The sequence below is a fragment of the Cetorhinus maximus genome, unplaced genomic scaffold, assembly GCF_964194155.1.
Source record: "Cetorhinus maximus unplaced genomic scaffold, sCetMax3.hap1.1 HAP1_SCAFFOLD_2626, whole genome shotgun sequence".
NCBI lineage: Eukaryota > Metazoa > Chordata > Chondrichthyes > Lamniformes > Cetorhinidae > Cetorhinus > Cetorhinus maximus.
In genome coordinates, this window is record NW_027598560.1 from 26037 (window position 1) to 41309 (window position 15273).

General features: G+C 59.0%; 1 protein-coding gene across 1 annotated transcript; it reads right to left on the bottom strand.

Moving 5' to 3' along the window:
- Positions 1-871: 871 nt before the first annotated feature.
- On the bottom strand, positions 872-14908 carry LOC144677520 (filamin-B-like). The gene is made up of 8 exons (XM_078537591.1): positions 14622-14908; positions 13297-13434; positions 12599-12714; positions 9527-9659; positions 8140-8316; positions 6453-6671; positions 4440-4643; positions 872-1883 (listed from the first exon to the last, which is right to left on the bottom strand). The coding sequence occupies exons 1-8, from the start codon at positions 14869-14871 to the stop codon at positions 1696-1698; spliced, it is 1425 nt and encodes a 474-aa protein (XP_078393717.1). The 5' UTR covers positions 14872-14908; the 3' UTR covers positions 872-1695.
- Between the last annotated feature and the right edge of the window lie 365 nt (positions 14909-15273).

A 15273-nucleotide genomic window follows, 5' to 3' on the forward strand; every position in this document is an offset into this window, starting at 1 on the left:
CGCTTCCCACCGGAAACAGGAGGCGCAGCCTCCGCTTCCCACCGGAAACAGGAGGCGCAGCCTCCGCTTCCCACCGGAAACAGGAGGCGCAGCCTCCGCTTCCCACCGGAAACAGGAGGCGCAGCCTCCGCTTCCCACCGGAAACAGGAGGCGCAGCCTCCGCTTCCCACCGGAAACAGGAGGCGCAGCCTCCGCTTCCCACCGGAAACAGGAGGCGCAGCCTCCGCTTCCCACCGGAAACAGGAGGCGCAGCCTCCGCTTCCCACCGGAAACAGGAGGCGCAGCCTCCGCTTCCCACCGGAAACAGGAGGCGCAGCCTCCGCTTCCCACCGGAAACAGGAGGCGCAGCCTCCGCTTCCCACCGGAAACAGGAGGCGCAGCCTCCGCTTCCCACCGGAAACAGGAGGCGCAGCCTCCGCTTCCCACCGGAAACAGGAGGCGCAGCCTCCGCTTCCCACCGGAAACAGGAGGCGCAGCCTCCGCTTCCCACCGGAAACAGGAGGCGCAGCCTCCGCTTCCCACCGGAAACAGGAGGCGCAGCCTCCGCTTCCCACCGGAAACAGGAGGCGCAGCCTCCGCTTCCCACCGGAAACAGGAGGCGCAGCCTCCGCTTCCCACCGGAAACAGGAGGCGCAGCCTCCGCTTCCCACCGGAAACAGGAGGCGCAGCCTCCGCTTCCCACCGGAAACAGGAGGCGCAGCCTCCGCTTCCCACCGGAAACAGGAGGCGCAATTCGAACAGGAAGTGAGGACAGGTTAAAAAAACTATTTCAGTTTCTTCATCTGATCCCCACGCGGTGTGAGTTGACAACCCAGTGTGCGAGCACTCCAACTGGAAGGTGGAACACAACAAATGTGCAGACGACAGCCCGGTTTGTACAATAGAGACCTTTTTATTTGTAGTTTCCAATACAAATACTGTCTTGTGTGGGAAAGAGAGAGAGGGAAAAGAGAGACAAAGTCCTTCAGCTAGCGAGTGACTGTCATTAGTGCTAACATACATGTGCTTTAAAATGCAGCAGTTAATATCCTAAATATCACCAGCTTTTATACCATGTTCGTTACCCTGGAAGCGCACAACACTTGCAGACTGGTGACGCCGCGCTTCCTTGGAGAGAGGGATTAAGACTTTAGGGGGGGAAAAAAAAGGTTGTTCGACTCGGAGAGGGGGAGCGAGAGTGAGAGAAAAAAAAAGAGGGGGGGGGGGGGGGGAGAAGAGTAAACCAGTTTCCGCTTCCCACTGATAACAGGAGGCGCATCCTCCGCTTCCCACTGATAACAGGAGGCGCATCCTCCGCTTCCCACTGATAACAGGAGGCACAATTCGAACGGGAAGCGAGGACAGTTAAAAAAAATCCTTGGGGTTTCTCCTTCCCCCCCACCGAGAGAGAAAACAAACCTTCGGAAACATCGGAACAAATACGAGGAAAACCCTGACGCTGCAGAAAGACGAGGCGGAAGAGACAGAGACCGGTTCATTCACGGGAGCAGCGCAGATTGTGAAGCCTTGGTTTATTTTATTTTTTTCCTCTTTTGAAGTGTGCACTGGGCTCGAAATGGAGTGCCAAGCTGTTAATTTATTTTCTTAAAATTCTTTTACCACCAACCCCCAACCCCCCCCCACCAACTGTGCCCGTAAGCACCCCCCCTCCCCCCCTGGGGCATCAGAAACAGGAGTTAAGGAATTAGTGTCAGTTCACGGGACGGTGATTTGGAAGGGGCTGCCGGGGATGTGGTCATCGCCCCACTTGACCACCAGGATGTAACTGCCCTTCTCCTTCAGGATGTACGAGACGTTGTAGAGCTTGCTCCCCAAGTGCTTCACCATCACTTCCTCGCAGGGGATCTTTGGCCCGTGAACTCCGACCAGTAGCATGTTGGAACCTGGCAAGATTTGGGGGAGGGGGGTACAAGAGAGAGAGAGTGAGAGAGAGGGTTAGTCAGCCACACTCGGGTCAAAGAGCGTCACCTCCCTGAGCTCCGTGTGCGTGAGAGGGGAGGCCACTTTGCCCAGCGCTTGTGCCAGCCCGCCGTCGACCAATCCAGTCCGCCCGTCTCCCCGCCAAACGCATTCTGAGTTGAACGCCCGGCATCCGTTCGCAAATCATTCCCCGCCTCCCCCTCTACCGCCCTCGTGCACAGGTCTCCATCCCTCTCCCTCTACCCCCCTCGTGCACTGGTCTCCATCCCTCCCCCTCTACCGCCCTCGTGCACAGATCTCCATCTCCCTCCCCCTCTACCGCCCTCGTGCACAGGTCTCCATCTCCCTCCCCCTCTACCCACCTCGTGCACAGATCTCCATCTCCCTCCCCCTCTACCGCCCTCGTGCACAGGTCTCCATCCCTCCCCCTCTACCCACCTCGTGCACAGATCTCCCTCCCTCCCCCTCTACCCACCTCGTGCACAGATCTCCCTCCCTCCCCCTCTACCCACCTCGTGCACAGATCTCCCTCCCCCTCTATCCCCCTCGTGCACAGGTCTCCCTCCCCCTCTACCCCCCTCGTGCAGAGATCTCCCTCCCCCTCTACCCACCTCGTGCAGAGATCTCCCTCCCCCTCTACCCCCCTCGTGCACAGATCTCCCTCTACCCCCCTCGTGCACAGATCTCCCTCCCCTTCTATCCCCCTCGTGCACAGATCTCCCTCCCCTTCTATCCCCCTCGTGCACAGGTCTCCATCTCACCTTCTTCCTCACCCACACCATCCCCTCCACCTCGCACCCCTCTCCCACCCGTGCGCTCTCTCCCTCGTATCTCCGATCAGCTTCTAAACCCGAGTCACCTCACGTACGCCCTGGATCAGATCGCATCCACCAACCCCCCACCCCCTCCCGAAAACCCCTCAGCGAGGGGGCACGCTCAACCTCGTCTTCGCCCATGCGCTCTGCCGAGCTATTCAACCGCATGTTCCCTCGCCACCCCCCCCAACCCCAACCGCTCCGGTCCTCGTGGATCGAGCGCCTTCAGCATTTTGGAGGCTGAAATCTACACCCCACCCACTCATCCACCCACCAACCCCCACCCCCTCCCGAAAACCCCTCAGCGAGGGGGCACGCTCAACCTCGCCTTTGCCCACGGCGCTCCGCCGAGCTATTCAACCGCACGTTCCCTCGCGAATCCCAGCCCCACCGCCCTCCCTCACCACCCCTCCAACCCCCAACCGTGGATCGAGCGCCTTCAGCATTTTGGAGGCTGAAATCTACACCCCACCTACTCATCCACCCACCCACACCCCAAGCCCCGATACCCAGCTTCAGTTCCAACCCAAACTCCACCCCCCTTTTTTGGGGAACCGGCCAGGTCTGGAGAAACGGGACCTGCGTTAAAATGGGAAACGCGACTGGTCGGGGTGGAGATTGGGGTGGGGGGGTTTGTCTTTTCTCTCTCCACCCCCCCCACCCCATCACCACCCCCGCCCACCTCACACCCCATTGGCCAAATCAGCCCCAGGAAGTGTCCTCTCGTCGCGACCGAGGTCAGAGAGTTGGGAGGTGGGGGGAGGAGGTGACAGGTACATGCCCCGGGAAAGCCAAGCTATTCAACCGGGAGCCCTGGGCCCATGAGACCGAGGACCAGAACGACAAGACGCGGAAGCGGGAGTGGGCCATTCGGCCCCTCGAGCCTGCTGCTCCCCCCATTTCAATCCCATCGCGGCCGACCTTGGGCTTCAACTCCCACTTTCCCCACCCCCTCCCCGTATCCCCTCGATTCCCCCGAGAGACCAAGACTCCGTCCATCCCGGCCTCCAACGTCTTCAACCACGGAGCGTCCACGACCCTCTGGGGGGGGAGAGAATCCCAAAGATTCCCAACCTTCTGAGTGAAGAAATTTCTCCTCATCTCAGTCCCAAATGATCGGCCCCCTTATCCTGAGACTGTGCCCCCCTCTCCCCGACGTGTTTTAGATCCCGAGCAGGGGAAACAATCTCTCCGCGCCCACCCTGTTAAACCCCTTCAGAATCTCGTCCGTCTCAATGCGATCGCCTCTCATTCTGCTAAACTCCAGAGAACATCGGCCCAATTTACTCAGCCTCTCATCGTAGGGTAACCCACCCCTCATCCCAGGGACCAATCGAGTGAACCTTCCCTGTACCCGCCTCCGATGCCAGAGTATCCTTCCTTAAACGCGGAGACTAAAACTGAGCACGGTTATTCCAGTCGTGGTCCCACCCTGGGCGATCGGAGCAAGACTTCTCTATCCCTGCCCTCCGACCCCCCTTGCGATATTGGCCAACTTGGCCATCCGCCTTCCTAAATGGCGTGCTGTACCCGCACGCCCAACTCTGTGCCCCTTGCAGGAGCGCACCCAACCCTCTCCGAACAGGAGTTTTGCGCCGCTCCTCGTTCCCCCTGCCGCCCTCTCCCTCACGTCAACCCTCTCTCCGGACTGTTGCTAAAGCCGCCATTCTCTCTCCCACCCCCCACCCAACCCAGCCCACTCACCCGCTTTGCTGCAGTCCACCGTGAAAGAATTCTTCTGCCCGACGTAGGCCTTGTTGAGGCCGAGGCCCTTGGCCACCACCTTGCCGCTGTCGGAGTGAGGCTTGGGCCCAGCGCCCAGGGGGGCGGCGGAGGCCAACTTGGAGACGCTGTCCACCAGGACGGAGGAGGTTTCGTGGAGACTGTGGCTGCTGATCAGGTGCTGACCTGTGGGGCAGGGGGGGCGATGGTGGGAAGAGTGAATCGGCCAAGGTAAGTAGAGACAAACAAAGCTAGCGCCAACTTGCTCACGTAGCCTATTTTCCCACCCCCCCCCACCAACAAATCCCACTCAGCGAGACTTCCCACCCCCTCCCCTCCCAATTGAAGGTGATCCCATGATCAGGTCTCCTCACCACCCCTGCCACCATGCCTCAGAGGCCAGCTGGGCTGAACGGCCTCAGGCTCTTACCCCTTCGCGCACTATTTAACGAGGGCCACACTTTTGAGGAGCGTGGGCGAGTGCGCAACAGCTCAGGGGAGAGCGGGAAGCAGGGAAGTCAGAGGCCATCTTGGGATGGCCGCAGCCCAGGAGGCAGCCATTTTGTCCCCTCGGATCAGGCCCAGCTCTCTCTACTGGAGTAACTTAGTTCATGTCAACTCCCCAGTCTTTGCAGAACTTACAACGGGCATCCTGGCTTTCAAATCCTCCTAAGTCCACGCTCCCTCCCTATCCCTGTCAGCTCCTCCCGCCCCTACACCCCTCCCCTATCCCTGTCAGCTCCTCCAGCCCCTACAACCCTCCCTATCTCTGTAACCTCCTCCAGCCCCTACAACCCTCCCTATCTCTGTAACCTCCTCCAACCCCTACAACCCTCCCTATCTCTGTAACCTCCTCCAACCCCTACAACCCTCCCTATCTCTATAACCTCCTCCAACCCCTACAACCCTCCCTATCTCTGTAACCTCCTCCAGCCCCTACCTATCTCTGTAACCTCCTCCAGCCCCTACAACCCTCCCTATTTCTAACCTCCTCCAGCCCCTACAACCCTCCCTATCTCTGTAACCTCCTCCAGCCCCTACAACCCTATTATCTCCTCCAGCCCCTACAACCCTCCCTATCTCTGTAACCTCCTCCAGCCCCTACAACCCTATCATCTCCTCCAGCCGCTACAACCCTCCCTATCTAACCTCCTCCAGCCCCTACAACCCTCCCTATCTCTGTAACCTCCTCCAGCCCCTACAACCCTATCATCTCCTCCAGCCGCTACAACCCTCCCTATCTAACCTCCTCCAGCCCCTACAACCCTCCCTATCTCTGTAACCTCCTCCAGCCCCTACAACCCTCCCTATTTCTAACCTCCTCCAGCCCCTACAACCCTATCATCTCCTCCAGCCCCTACAACCGTCCCTATCTCTGTAACCTCCTCCAGCCCCTACAACTCTCCCTATCTCTGTAACCTCCTCCAGCCCCTACACCCCTCCCTATCTCTGTAACCTCCTCCAGCCCCTACAACCCTCCCTATCTCTGTAACCTCCTCCAGCCCCTACAACCCTCCCTATCTCTGTAACCTCCTCCAGCCCCTACAACTCTCCCTATCTCTGTAACCTCCTCCAGCCCCTACACCCCTCCCTATCTCTGTAACCTCCTCCAGCCCCTACAACCCCCCCTATCTCTGTAACCTCCTACAACCGTCCGAGATCTCTGCGTACCTCCAATTCCGGCCTCTCGAGCATCCCCCGATTCCCATCGCTCCGCCACTGGCGGCCGGGCCTTCAGCTGCCTGGGTGGGGGGCGCCCTGAGCTCTGGAATTCCCTCCCTAAACCTCTCCACCCGCCCCTCTCTCTCTCTCCCCCCCTTTAAACGCTCCTTAAAAACCAACCCCTTTGACCGAGCTCTTGGTCACCCATCCCCTCCATCTCCGCACATGGCTGGGAGTCAGATTGTCGGAATGCCACACTTTGGGATGTTGAAGTTGATATGTAAATGAAGGGACGCTGGAGTAGGCCGACTCCGATCGGCACGACAGACTTACCAGTGATCCTGGCTTTGAAGGGGCTCCCCACGATGTGGTAGGGGCCTCCGTATTTGATGGAGATTAGGTAGTTGCCGGGCGCCATGGGTGTGTAGGTGACAGTGTAGCCTTCGGAACATTCCAGACAGTCCATCTTGACCTTCGAGGGGCCGTCAATGGTGACAGCCAAGGCCCCGGGCCCCGCGTTTGTAGTGTTGACGATGAACTCCGCTGGGACACCTGGGAATGCGAGAGGGTTTTTACTGGGAGTGGGACAGCCAGGAAAAGAGTCAAGGAGGCGGTTCACACGGAGTGAGAGAGAGTTACCCCAGAGACGAGGGAGAGGGGGTAGAGCAGAGGAGGGGAGCTGGTAGGGAGAGGGGGTAGAGCAGAGGAGGGGAGCTGGTAGGGAGAGGAGGTAGAGCAGAGGAGGGGAGCTGGTAGGGAGGAGGTAGAGCAGAGGAGGGGAGCTGGTAGGGAGAGGAGGTAGAGCAGAGGAGGGGAGCTGGGAGGGAGAGGAGGTAGAGCAGAGGAGGGGAGCTGGGAGGGAGAGGGGGTAGAGCAGAGGAGAGGAGCAGGTAGGGAGAGGGGGTAGAGCAGAGGAGGGGAGCAGGTAGGGAGATGGGGTAGAGCAGAGGAGGGGAGCAGGTAGGGAGAGGGGGTAGAGCAGAGGAGGGGAGCAGGTAGGGAGAGGGGGTAGAGCAGAGGAGGGGAGCAGGTAGGGAGAGGGGGTAGAGCAGAGGAGGGGAGCAGGTAGGGAGAGGGGGTAGAGCGGAGGAGGGGAGCAGGGAGGGAGAGGGGGTAGAGCGGAGGAGGGGAGCTGGGAGGGAGAGGGGGTAGAGCAGAGGAGGGGAGCTGGGAGGGAGAGGGGGTAGAGCAGAGGAGGGGAGCAGGTAGGGAGAGGGTGTAGAGCAGAGGAGGGGAGCAGGTAGGGAGAGGGGGTAGAGCAGAGGAGGGGAGCAGGGAGGGAGAGGGGGTAGAGCAGAGGAGGGGAGCTGGGAGGGAGAGGGGATAGAGCAGAGGAGGGGAGCTGGTAGGGAGAGGGAGTAGAGCAGAGGAGGGGAGCTGGGAGGGAGAGGGGGTAGAGCAGAGGAGGGGAGCTGGGAGGGAGAGGGGGTAGAGCGGAGGAGGGGAGCTGGGAGGGAGAGGGGGTAGAGCAGAGGAGGGGAGCTGGGAGGGAGAGGGGGTAGAGCGGAGGAGAGGAGCAGGTAGGGAGAGGGTGTAGAGCAGAGGAGGGGAGCAGGTAGGGAGAGGGGGTAGAGCAGAGGAGGGGAGCAGGGAGGGAGAGGGGGTAGAGCAGAGGAGAGGAGCTGGGAGGGAGAGGGGGTAGAGCGGAGGAGAGGAGCTGGTAGGGAGAGGGGGTAGAGCGGAGGAGGGGAGCTGGTAGGGAGAGGGGGTAGAGCGGAGGAGAGGAGCTGGTAGGGAGAGGGGGTAGAGCGGAGGAGGGGAGCTGGGAGGGAGAGGGGGTAGAGCGGAGGAGAGGAGCTGGTAGGGAGAGGGGGGTAGAGCGGAGGAGGGGAGCTGGGAGGGAGAGGGGGTAGAGCAGAGGAGGGGAGCTGGGAGGGAGAGGGGGTAGAGCAGAGGAGGGGAGCTGGGAGGGAGAGGGGGTAGAGCAGAGGAGGGGAGCTGGGAGGGAGAGAGCAGAGTCGTGGTGACAGGAGGGTGTAGAGAGAAGCCATTCGTGGGCCCGAGCAGGCATAAATCTTACCGGTGACCCCTCCCTCGAGGCCAGGCCCAGACGCTGACACCATTCCGGGATCTCCGGCCTGTCCGGGCTCCCCCACCCGGATCTTGAAGGGACTTCCGGGGATGTGGGAGCCGTTGAACTTCACGTCGATCAGATAGACGCCATTCTCCCTCGGGATGAAGCGGACGGCGTATTTGTCTGCAAGGAAACAGGAATGGGAGTCACCGACTGGGATACCGGGAATGACGGGAGAGAGTCGGAACGGCAGAGACGGAGGGAGCTTCACTGTCTAACCCCGTGTTGTACCTGTCCTGGGAGTGTTTGATGGGGACGGTGTAGAGGGAGCTTTACTCTGTATCTAACCCCGTGCTGTACCTGTCCTGGGAGTGTTTGATGGGGACGGTGTAGAGGGAGCTTTACTCTGTATCTAACCCCGTGCTGTACCTGTCCTGGGAGTGTTTGATGGGGACGGTGTAGAGGGAGCTTTACTCTGTATCTAACCCCGTGCTGTACCTGTCCTGGGAGTGTTTGATGGGGACGGTGTAGAGGGAGCTTTACTCTGTATCTAACCCCGTGCTGTACCTGTCCTGGGAGTGTTTGATGGGGACAGTGTAGAGGGAGCTTTACTCTGTATCTAACCCCGTGCTGTACCTGCCCTAGGAGTGTTTGATGGGGACGGTGTAGAGGGAGCTTTACTCTGTATCTAACCCCGTGCTGTACCTGTCCTGGGAGTGTTTGATGGGGATGGTGTAGAGGGAGCTTTACTCTGTATCTAACCCCGTGCTGTACCTGTCCTGGGAGTGTTTGATGGGGATAGTGCAGAGGGAGCTTTACTCTGTATCTAACCTCGTGCTGTACCTGTCCTGGGAGTGTTTGATGGGGACAGTGCAGAGGGAGCTTTACTCTGTATCTAACCCCGTGCTGTACCTGTCCTGGGAGTGTTTGATGGGGACAGTGTAGAGGGAGCTTTACTCTGTATCTAACCCCGTGCTGTACCTGCCCTGGGAGTGTTTGATGGGGACAGTGTAGAGGGAGCTTTACTCTGTATCTAACCCTGTGCTGTACCTGTCCTGGGAGTGTTTGATGGGGATGGTGTAGAGGGAGCTTTACTCTGTATCTAACCCCGTCTTGTACCTGTCCTGGGAGTGTTTGATGGGGACGGTGTAGAGGGAGCTTTACTCTGTATCTAACCCCGTGCTGTACCTGTCCTGGGAGTGTTTGATGGGGACGGTGTAGAGGGAGCTTTACTCTGTATCTAACCCCGTGCTGTACCTGTCCTGGGAGTGTTTGATGGGGGACAGTGTAGAGGGAGCTTTACTCTGTATCTAACCCCGTGCTGTACCTGTCCTGGGAGTGTTTGATGGGGACGGTGTAGCGGGAGTTTTTACATGCCCGACAAACAAAATACCTTCATCGATCTCCGACACACAGCACTCTTCCAGAGCTCCGGATGGGCTGTGCACTTTGGCGTCAATCACTCCCTTAGCACCATTTAGGCTAACTGCAAAGGATGCTGGATGATTCACCTTTAAACCTGACTCCTGGAATCACAAGATACCGTTAAGCAACAAAGGAAGATGCCAATGAGGGACAGGAGGCCTCACTCGAGGCCCGAGGCCTAGTCCCCCACCCACCGCGAGACTGGAGTAGTTGGGATTGTTCTCCTCAGAGTAGAGGTGGTCAGCGGGGTGATTTAATCGAGGGCATTCACTGCCCATCCCTAATTGCCCCTTGAGAAGGTGGGGATGAGCCACCTTCTTGAGCTGCTGCAGTCCACGTGTGGTTTAGGTACACCCACCGCGCTGTTAGGGAGGAAGTTCCAGGATTTTGACCCAGCGACAGTGAAGGAACGGCCGATATATTTCCAAGTCGGGATGGTGTGTGTGGGGCTCGGAGGGGAACTTGCAGGTGGTGGTGTTCCCCGTGTGTCTGCTGCCCTTGTCCTTCTAGGTGGTAGAGGTGGTGGGTTTGGGCGGCGCTGTTGAAGGAGCCTTGGCGAGTTGCTCCAGTGCATCTTGTAGATGGTACACACACTGCTGCCCCTGTGCGTCGGTGGTGGAGGGAGTGAATGTTTGTGGATGGGGTGCCGATCAAGCGGGGCTGCTTTGTCCTGGATGGTGTCGAGCTTCTTGAGTGTTGTGGGAGCTGCACTCATCCAGGCAAGTGGGGAGTATCCCATCACACTCCTGACTTGGACATAGTAGATGGTGGACAGGCTTTGGGGGAGTCAGGAGGTGGATTCCCAGCCTCTGACCTGCTCTTGTAGCCACAGTATTTATATGGCTGGGTCCAGTTCAGTTTCTGGTCAACGGTAACCCCCAGGATGTTGATAGTGGGGGGTTCAGTGATGATAATGCCATTGAACGTCAAGAGGCGATGGTTAGATTCTCTCTTGTTGGAGATGGTCATTGCCTGGCACTTGGGTGGTACAAGTATCACTGGGGGAAGATACTGTTTGGCATCAGGAGGGTCAGACCAAGTTGGCACTGAGCGAGAGTGGGAGAATTTGAGAGCGTGACAGGAATGGGCCCAAGGGCCTGTCCATCTCCGCGGCTTACAAAAGGACTAGAATTAGGGGCTTCACAGTCACACAATGACCCCGAACCCCTCGTTTCCTTTCCCGCCCACCCTACCCCCCGCTCGAATCAGAGAACAGGAGCTGGTCACGTCTGAGGGGCCAACTTCGGTCTAGCACGGAGGGACGCGCTCCCAGCCGCCATCTTGGTAGGCCCGCCAGCCCCAATTCTCCAGAGACGAGGAGGGAACCGACCAACTAACCAACCAACCAAAGTCCCGTTTCTGGGAGGGTCGGTGATGGAGCCAAGCAAAGGGCTTCTCTCGCAAAGGGGAAAGGGGGCAGAGAAGCACACGCTGCCCCTTTAGCCCCTCGGACTGGACCGCGTCGAGGGAACCGTCCCCTTGCAACGCCCCTGGGGATACTCATCCCCCTCCGCACCCCACCCCCCCCCCAACCCCCCCAAACCCCAAACCAAACAATCCCCCACCCGACCAGACTCCAGAACCTTACCTGCGAGAGGAGAGGACAAGTTAAGAGTTAAAGAGGGAGGTCGATTGGCTGGCACGCGCCTGGAGGTCAAGATGTTTACCCGGTGCCCTCCCCCAAGTCCTGTTGCACCCTCCCACCCCCCCCGCACTCCCCCCCCCCACTCCCCCAGCCAAACGCCCCCCTGCGAAGCCAACACACATTGGAGTGGGCCCTCCACCAGTGCCAACCCCTCTGTGCAACTGGCACTCCAGAATTGGCGGCACAGTTGAGGCCACTGGCGTCGAGAGGGGGGTTGGTGGCGGGTGGGCAAACCCACAGCCCTCTTACCCCCCCTCCCTTGGCCACTGCCCCCCTTAGGAGGGCACACACGCCAGTACCAGGCTGCGAGGGGGTTAGCAACAGGTGGGTTGGCACAAGTGTTCAACCACCCCCACCAACCACACCCCCAAACAAGGTGCAGGGGGAGGAGGGGGTTTAAGGGCACACCTTGCCCACTCATCCCAACCACAACCAACCCCCCTCCCCCCACACACGGAGCCAACGCCTCCCTCTTTAACCTTTAACCTCTCCGACAGCGAGGAGCACACGCGGGCACACACACGTTTCCGATCCTGTTAAGCGCCTTTAAGAGAGACTCAAGAAAAACAGGCAGTCACACCTCGTCGGCCGAGAGCGGGCCCCGAGGGATTAAATCAATACAAGCCTCGGGCCTCGCGGGGCAAGGGGCCGGTCGGCCGGCCGGCTGGCACCAGTGGTTCCGGAAGGTTCTCTCCGCTCCCTCCCTCCCCGGTCAGGCCCACCTAAAGTCACTGGAGTGCCCAAGATCTATCCGACTGCCACCTCCCCCACCCCAAATGAGGTGCGCATCATTGAAACAGGCTGGCTGCTCGACTGCAGAGGCATCGCGGCACTCCCTCCTCCTCCTCCTCCTCCTCCTCCTCGCCCTGAAGACGCACTTGATCGTGTAGGGTAGGGGGGCAAATATAGAAGCCCGTTTTGAACCCCGTCTCACCCACGCACCCCCCCTTCCCCCCAACACAAGGTATCGGCAGGGCCAATTTTAACCCCCCCCCCCACAATCAGCCAGGGGTGACATTTCCAATGCCCGCCCCCTACGACAAAGGTACCAGCAGAGCCGATATTAACCCCACCCCCCAACCCAGGGTGGAATTCCCACCCCCCTCACCAAAATTAAAAAGGCAGTATAGCTACAATCCAGCCCCCTCCCTCCGCCCTTCCATTGCTGGACCTCGAACTGCATTGGGACCCGCCGTCTCTTTAAAAAAACCGGGCGACCACAAAGGGACCGGGTTCCTCAGCCTAACTCGGGAGGGAGACCCTCATCTCTCCACCCACCCACCCCCGCCTGGGCTCCCCACCAAACTCCGATACCACTGGTGAGCCACTGGCTTGACTCGGACTGGCCTGACCAACGGGTTTGTCAAGTAGGGGCTGCTTTTCCTGTCGCCTCACCTGAAGACTAGTAACAGTGAGGCGGCGAGCGTCGTCTGAGGGGGAGGCCACGGGGATGATGAAGGGGCTGTCGGGGATGTGGTCCTCGTTGAACTTGATCGACACCTCGTAGTCACCTGGACAGAGAGAGAGAGAGGAGAATTAAAAAAAGTTGCGGGAGGAGAGCGTGCCCGGGGGGGGAGAGCGCGGCGGGGGGGGGGGGAGAGCGCGGCGGAGGGGGGGGGGAGGAGAGCGCACTTTCGTATCACTATGGAGACAGCGCCACAACCTTGCCCCTCGCCACGAACCTCCGACCTCCTCCCCTCTCCTGCCGAAAGATGTCATTTCGAACGGGAATCCCATTCCCCATCACCTTCCCCCCTCCCCCCGGCCACAATCACCCCTTCTGGGGGTGGCTACTGGGGCAATTACTTCTGCAGGCGGAGGGGCGGTGGTGTAGAAGGCTTGGTTGAAGCCTCAAACCTCATTTCCCGCCCCCCCTCCCTCCACATCCTTGCCGGCCAGTTTACGCTCGTTGCTGGGTCACGGAGTCGAGAGGCCACTCTCGCCCCAACCACACCCCACCCCGTGTACTCCGTGCCTCAGGGTGGGGAGGGGGTGACCGTACTGCATGGCTGAGCGACGTACTCCTGCCCCCCCACCCGTATGTCTGTGGGGGTGTAGCGGGGGTCGGCAGTCTCTCTGTGTTGGATACTCACCAGGCTCCTGCACAATGTAGGACACACCACAGGAACCGTCCTTGCGATCCTCAAAGGCAATCTCCGCTTTGCTGGGACCCTCGACCGCGATCGACAGACCCCCGGCACCCGCCTCACGGGTCCAGATACTGAACTCGGCTGGGAGAGAGGGAGTAGGGAGCACGAGCAAAGAGAGGAGAGAGAGAGAGAGAGAGAGAGAGAGAGAGAGAGAGGGAGAAAAAAAGGAGAGAGAGGGAGAAAAAAGAGGAGGAGAGAGAGGGAGAAAAAAGAGAGAGAGAGAGAGAGAGGGAGAAAAAAGAGAGTGAGAGAGAGAGAGGGAGAAAAAGAGAGAGTGAGAGAGAGGGAGAAAAAAGAGAGAGAGAGAGAGAGAGAGAGGAGAAAAAAGAGAGAGAGAGAGGGAGAAAAAAGGGAGAGAGAGAGAGAGAGAGGGGAGAAAAAAGGGAGAGAGAGAGAGAGAGAGAGGGAGAAAAAAGGAGAGAGAGAGAGAGAGAGGAGAAAAAAGGGAGAGAGAGAGAGAGAGGGAGAAAAAAGGGAGAGAGAGAGAGAGAGGAGGGAGAAAAAGAGAGAGAGAGAGAGGGAGAAAAAAGAGGAGAGAGAGGGAGAAAAAAGAGGAGAGAGAGAGGGAGAAAAAAGAGAGAGAGGGAGAAAAAAGAGGAGAGAGAGAGGGAGAAAAAGAGAGAGAGAGGGAGAAAAAGAGAGAGAGGAGAGGGAGAAAAAAAGAGGAGAGAGAGAGGTAGAGAGGGATAAAACAGAACACAATTACACCCAATCGCAATATGAGCAAGGGGTTAGGGGTGGAGGGAGTTGCATCCCAGTTGAACTGATCCCCAGTGGAGTGATTTTTTTTTACAATCACTAATTTCTCCACCCGCCTACCCCCCTCCCCGACTTTCTCCAAAACCGAGGGGACTTTCCCAACAAACCCCTTGGGCCTCCCTCCGAACCTCGGTCCGGTTTCGGGGTGGGAGTTGGCCCTGACGACAGGGCTGGGAGGTGGGGGGGCGTCGATGGCCACCTCCACCGCCATCCTCCCGACGGAGCGGGGCCTACGTCAGGAGGCTGGCTTCTCCTCCTCCTCCTCCTTGGATGAGGGGCCCGGGGAGTGGGGCAGCCTCAATATGGGGCCTGTATTGCCGCTCGCCACCGCCACCCCTTTCGGAGGATGGTGACAGCTCTCCGGGAGGGAGAATTCCAAAGATACAATCCCGGAGCAAAGAAATTTCTCCTCATCCCAGTCCAAAATGGCCGACCCCTCACCCCCACCCCCACCGAGTTCAGAGCCTCCAAACCCGCAGGAAGGTCTCGACCGGGCCTGTGCGGCCTACCTGGCACTCCAGCCTCGGCCCTCTCCAAACCGGGGCCCCCGGCCCTCACTTTGTGGGCCCCTCCTTCTCCCAGGGGGCCCACGGTGAACTGGAAGGGGCTGCCCTGCACGTGCTGGTTCTGGTACTTCACGCTGACGGTGTGGATGCCCATCTCGGTGGGCACGAAGCGAATGCTGTACGTGTTCTTCTCGCCCTCCATGATCTCGGCGTCGTGGGTCTTTCCGGAAGGGCTGGTCACCTGGGCGGTCATGTCCCCGACGTTTATTTCTGAAGGTGGGGAGAGAAGGGTGGGGGTGGGGGGGGCGGTGAGAAAACAAGTTGCCTTCAGTCCTCAAAGCCATTCTCTGTCTCTCAATAAGAAAATAAAGGTCAAGACAAGGCCTGAGGCCTACTGCCTTCAGTCCTCAAAGCCATTCTCCTGTCTCAATAAGAAAAATAAAAGGTCAAGGCAAGGCCTGAGGCCTACTGCCTTCAGTCCTCAAAGCCATTCATTCTCTGTCTCTCAATAAGAAAATAAAGGTCAAGGCAAGGCCTGAGGCCTACTGCCTTCAGTCCTCAGCCATTCATTCTCTGTCTCTCAATAAGAAAATAAAGGTCAAGGCAAGGCCTGAGGCCTACTGCCTTCAGTCCTCAAAGCCATTCATTCTCTGTC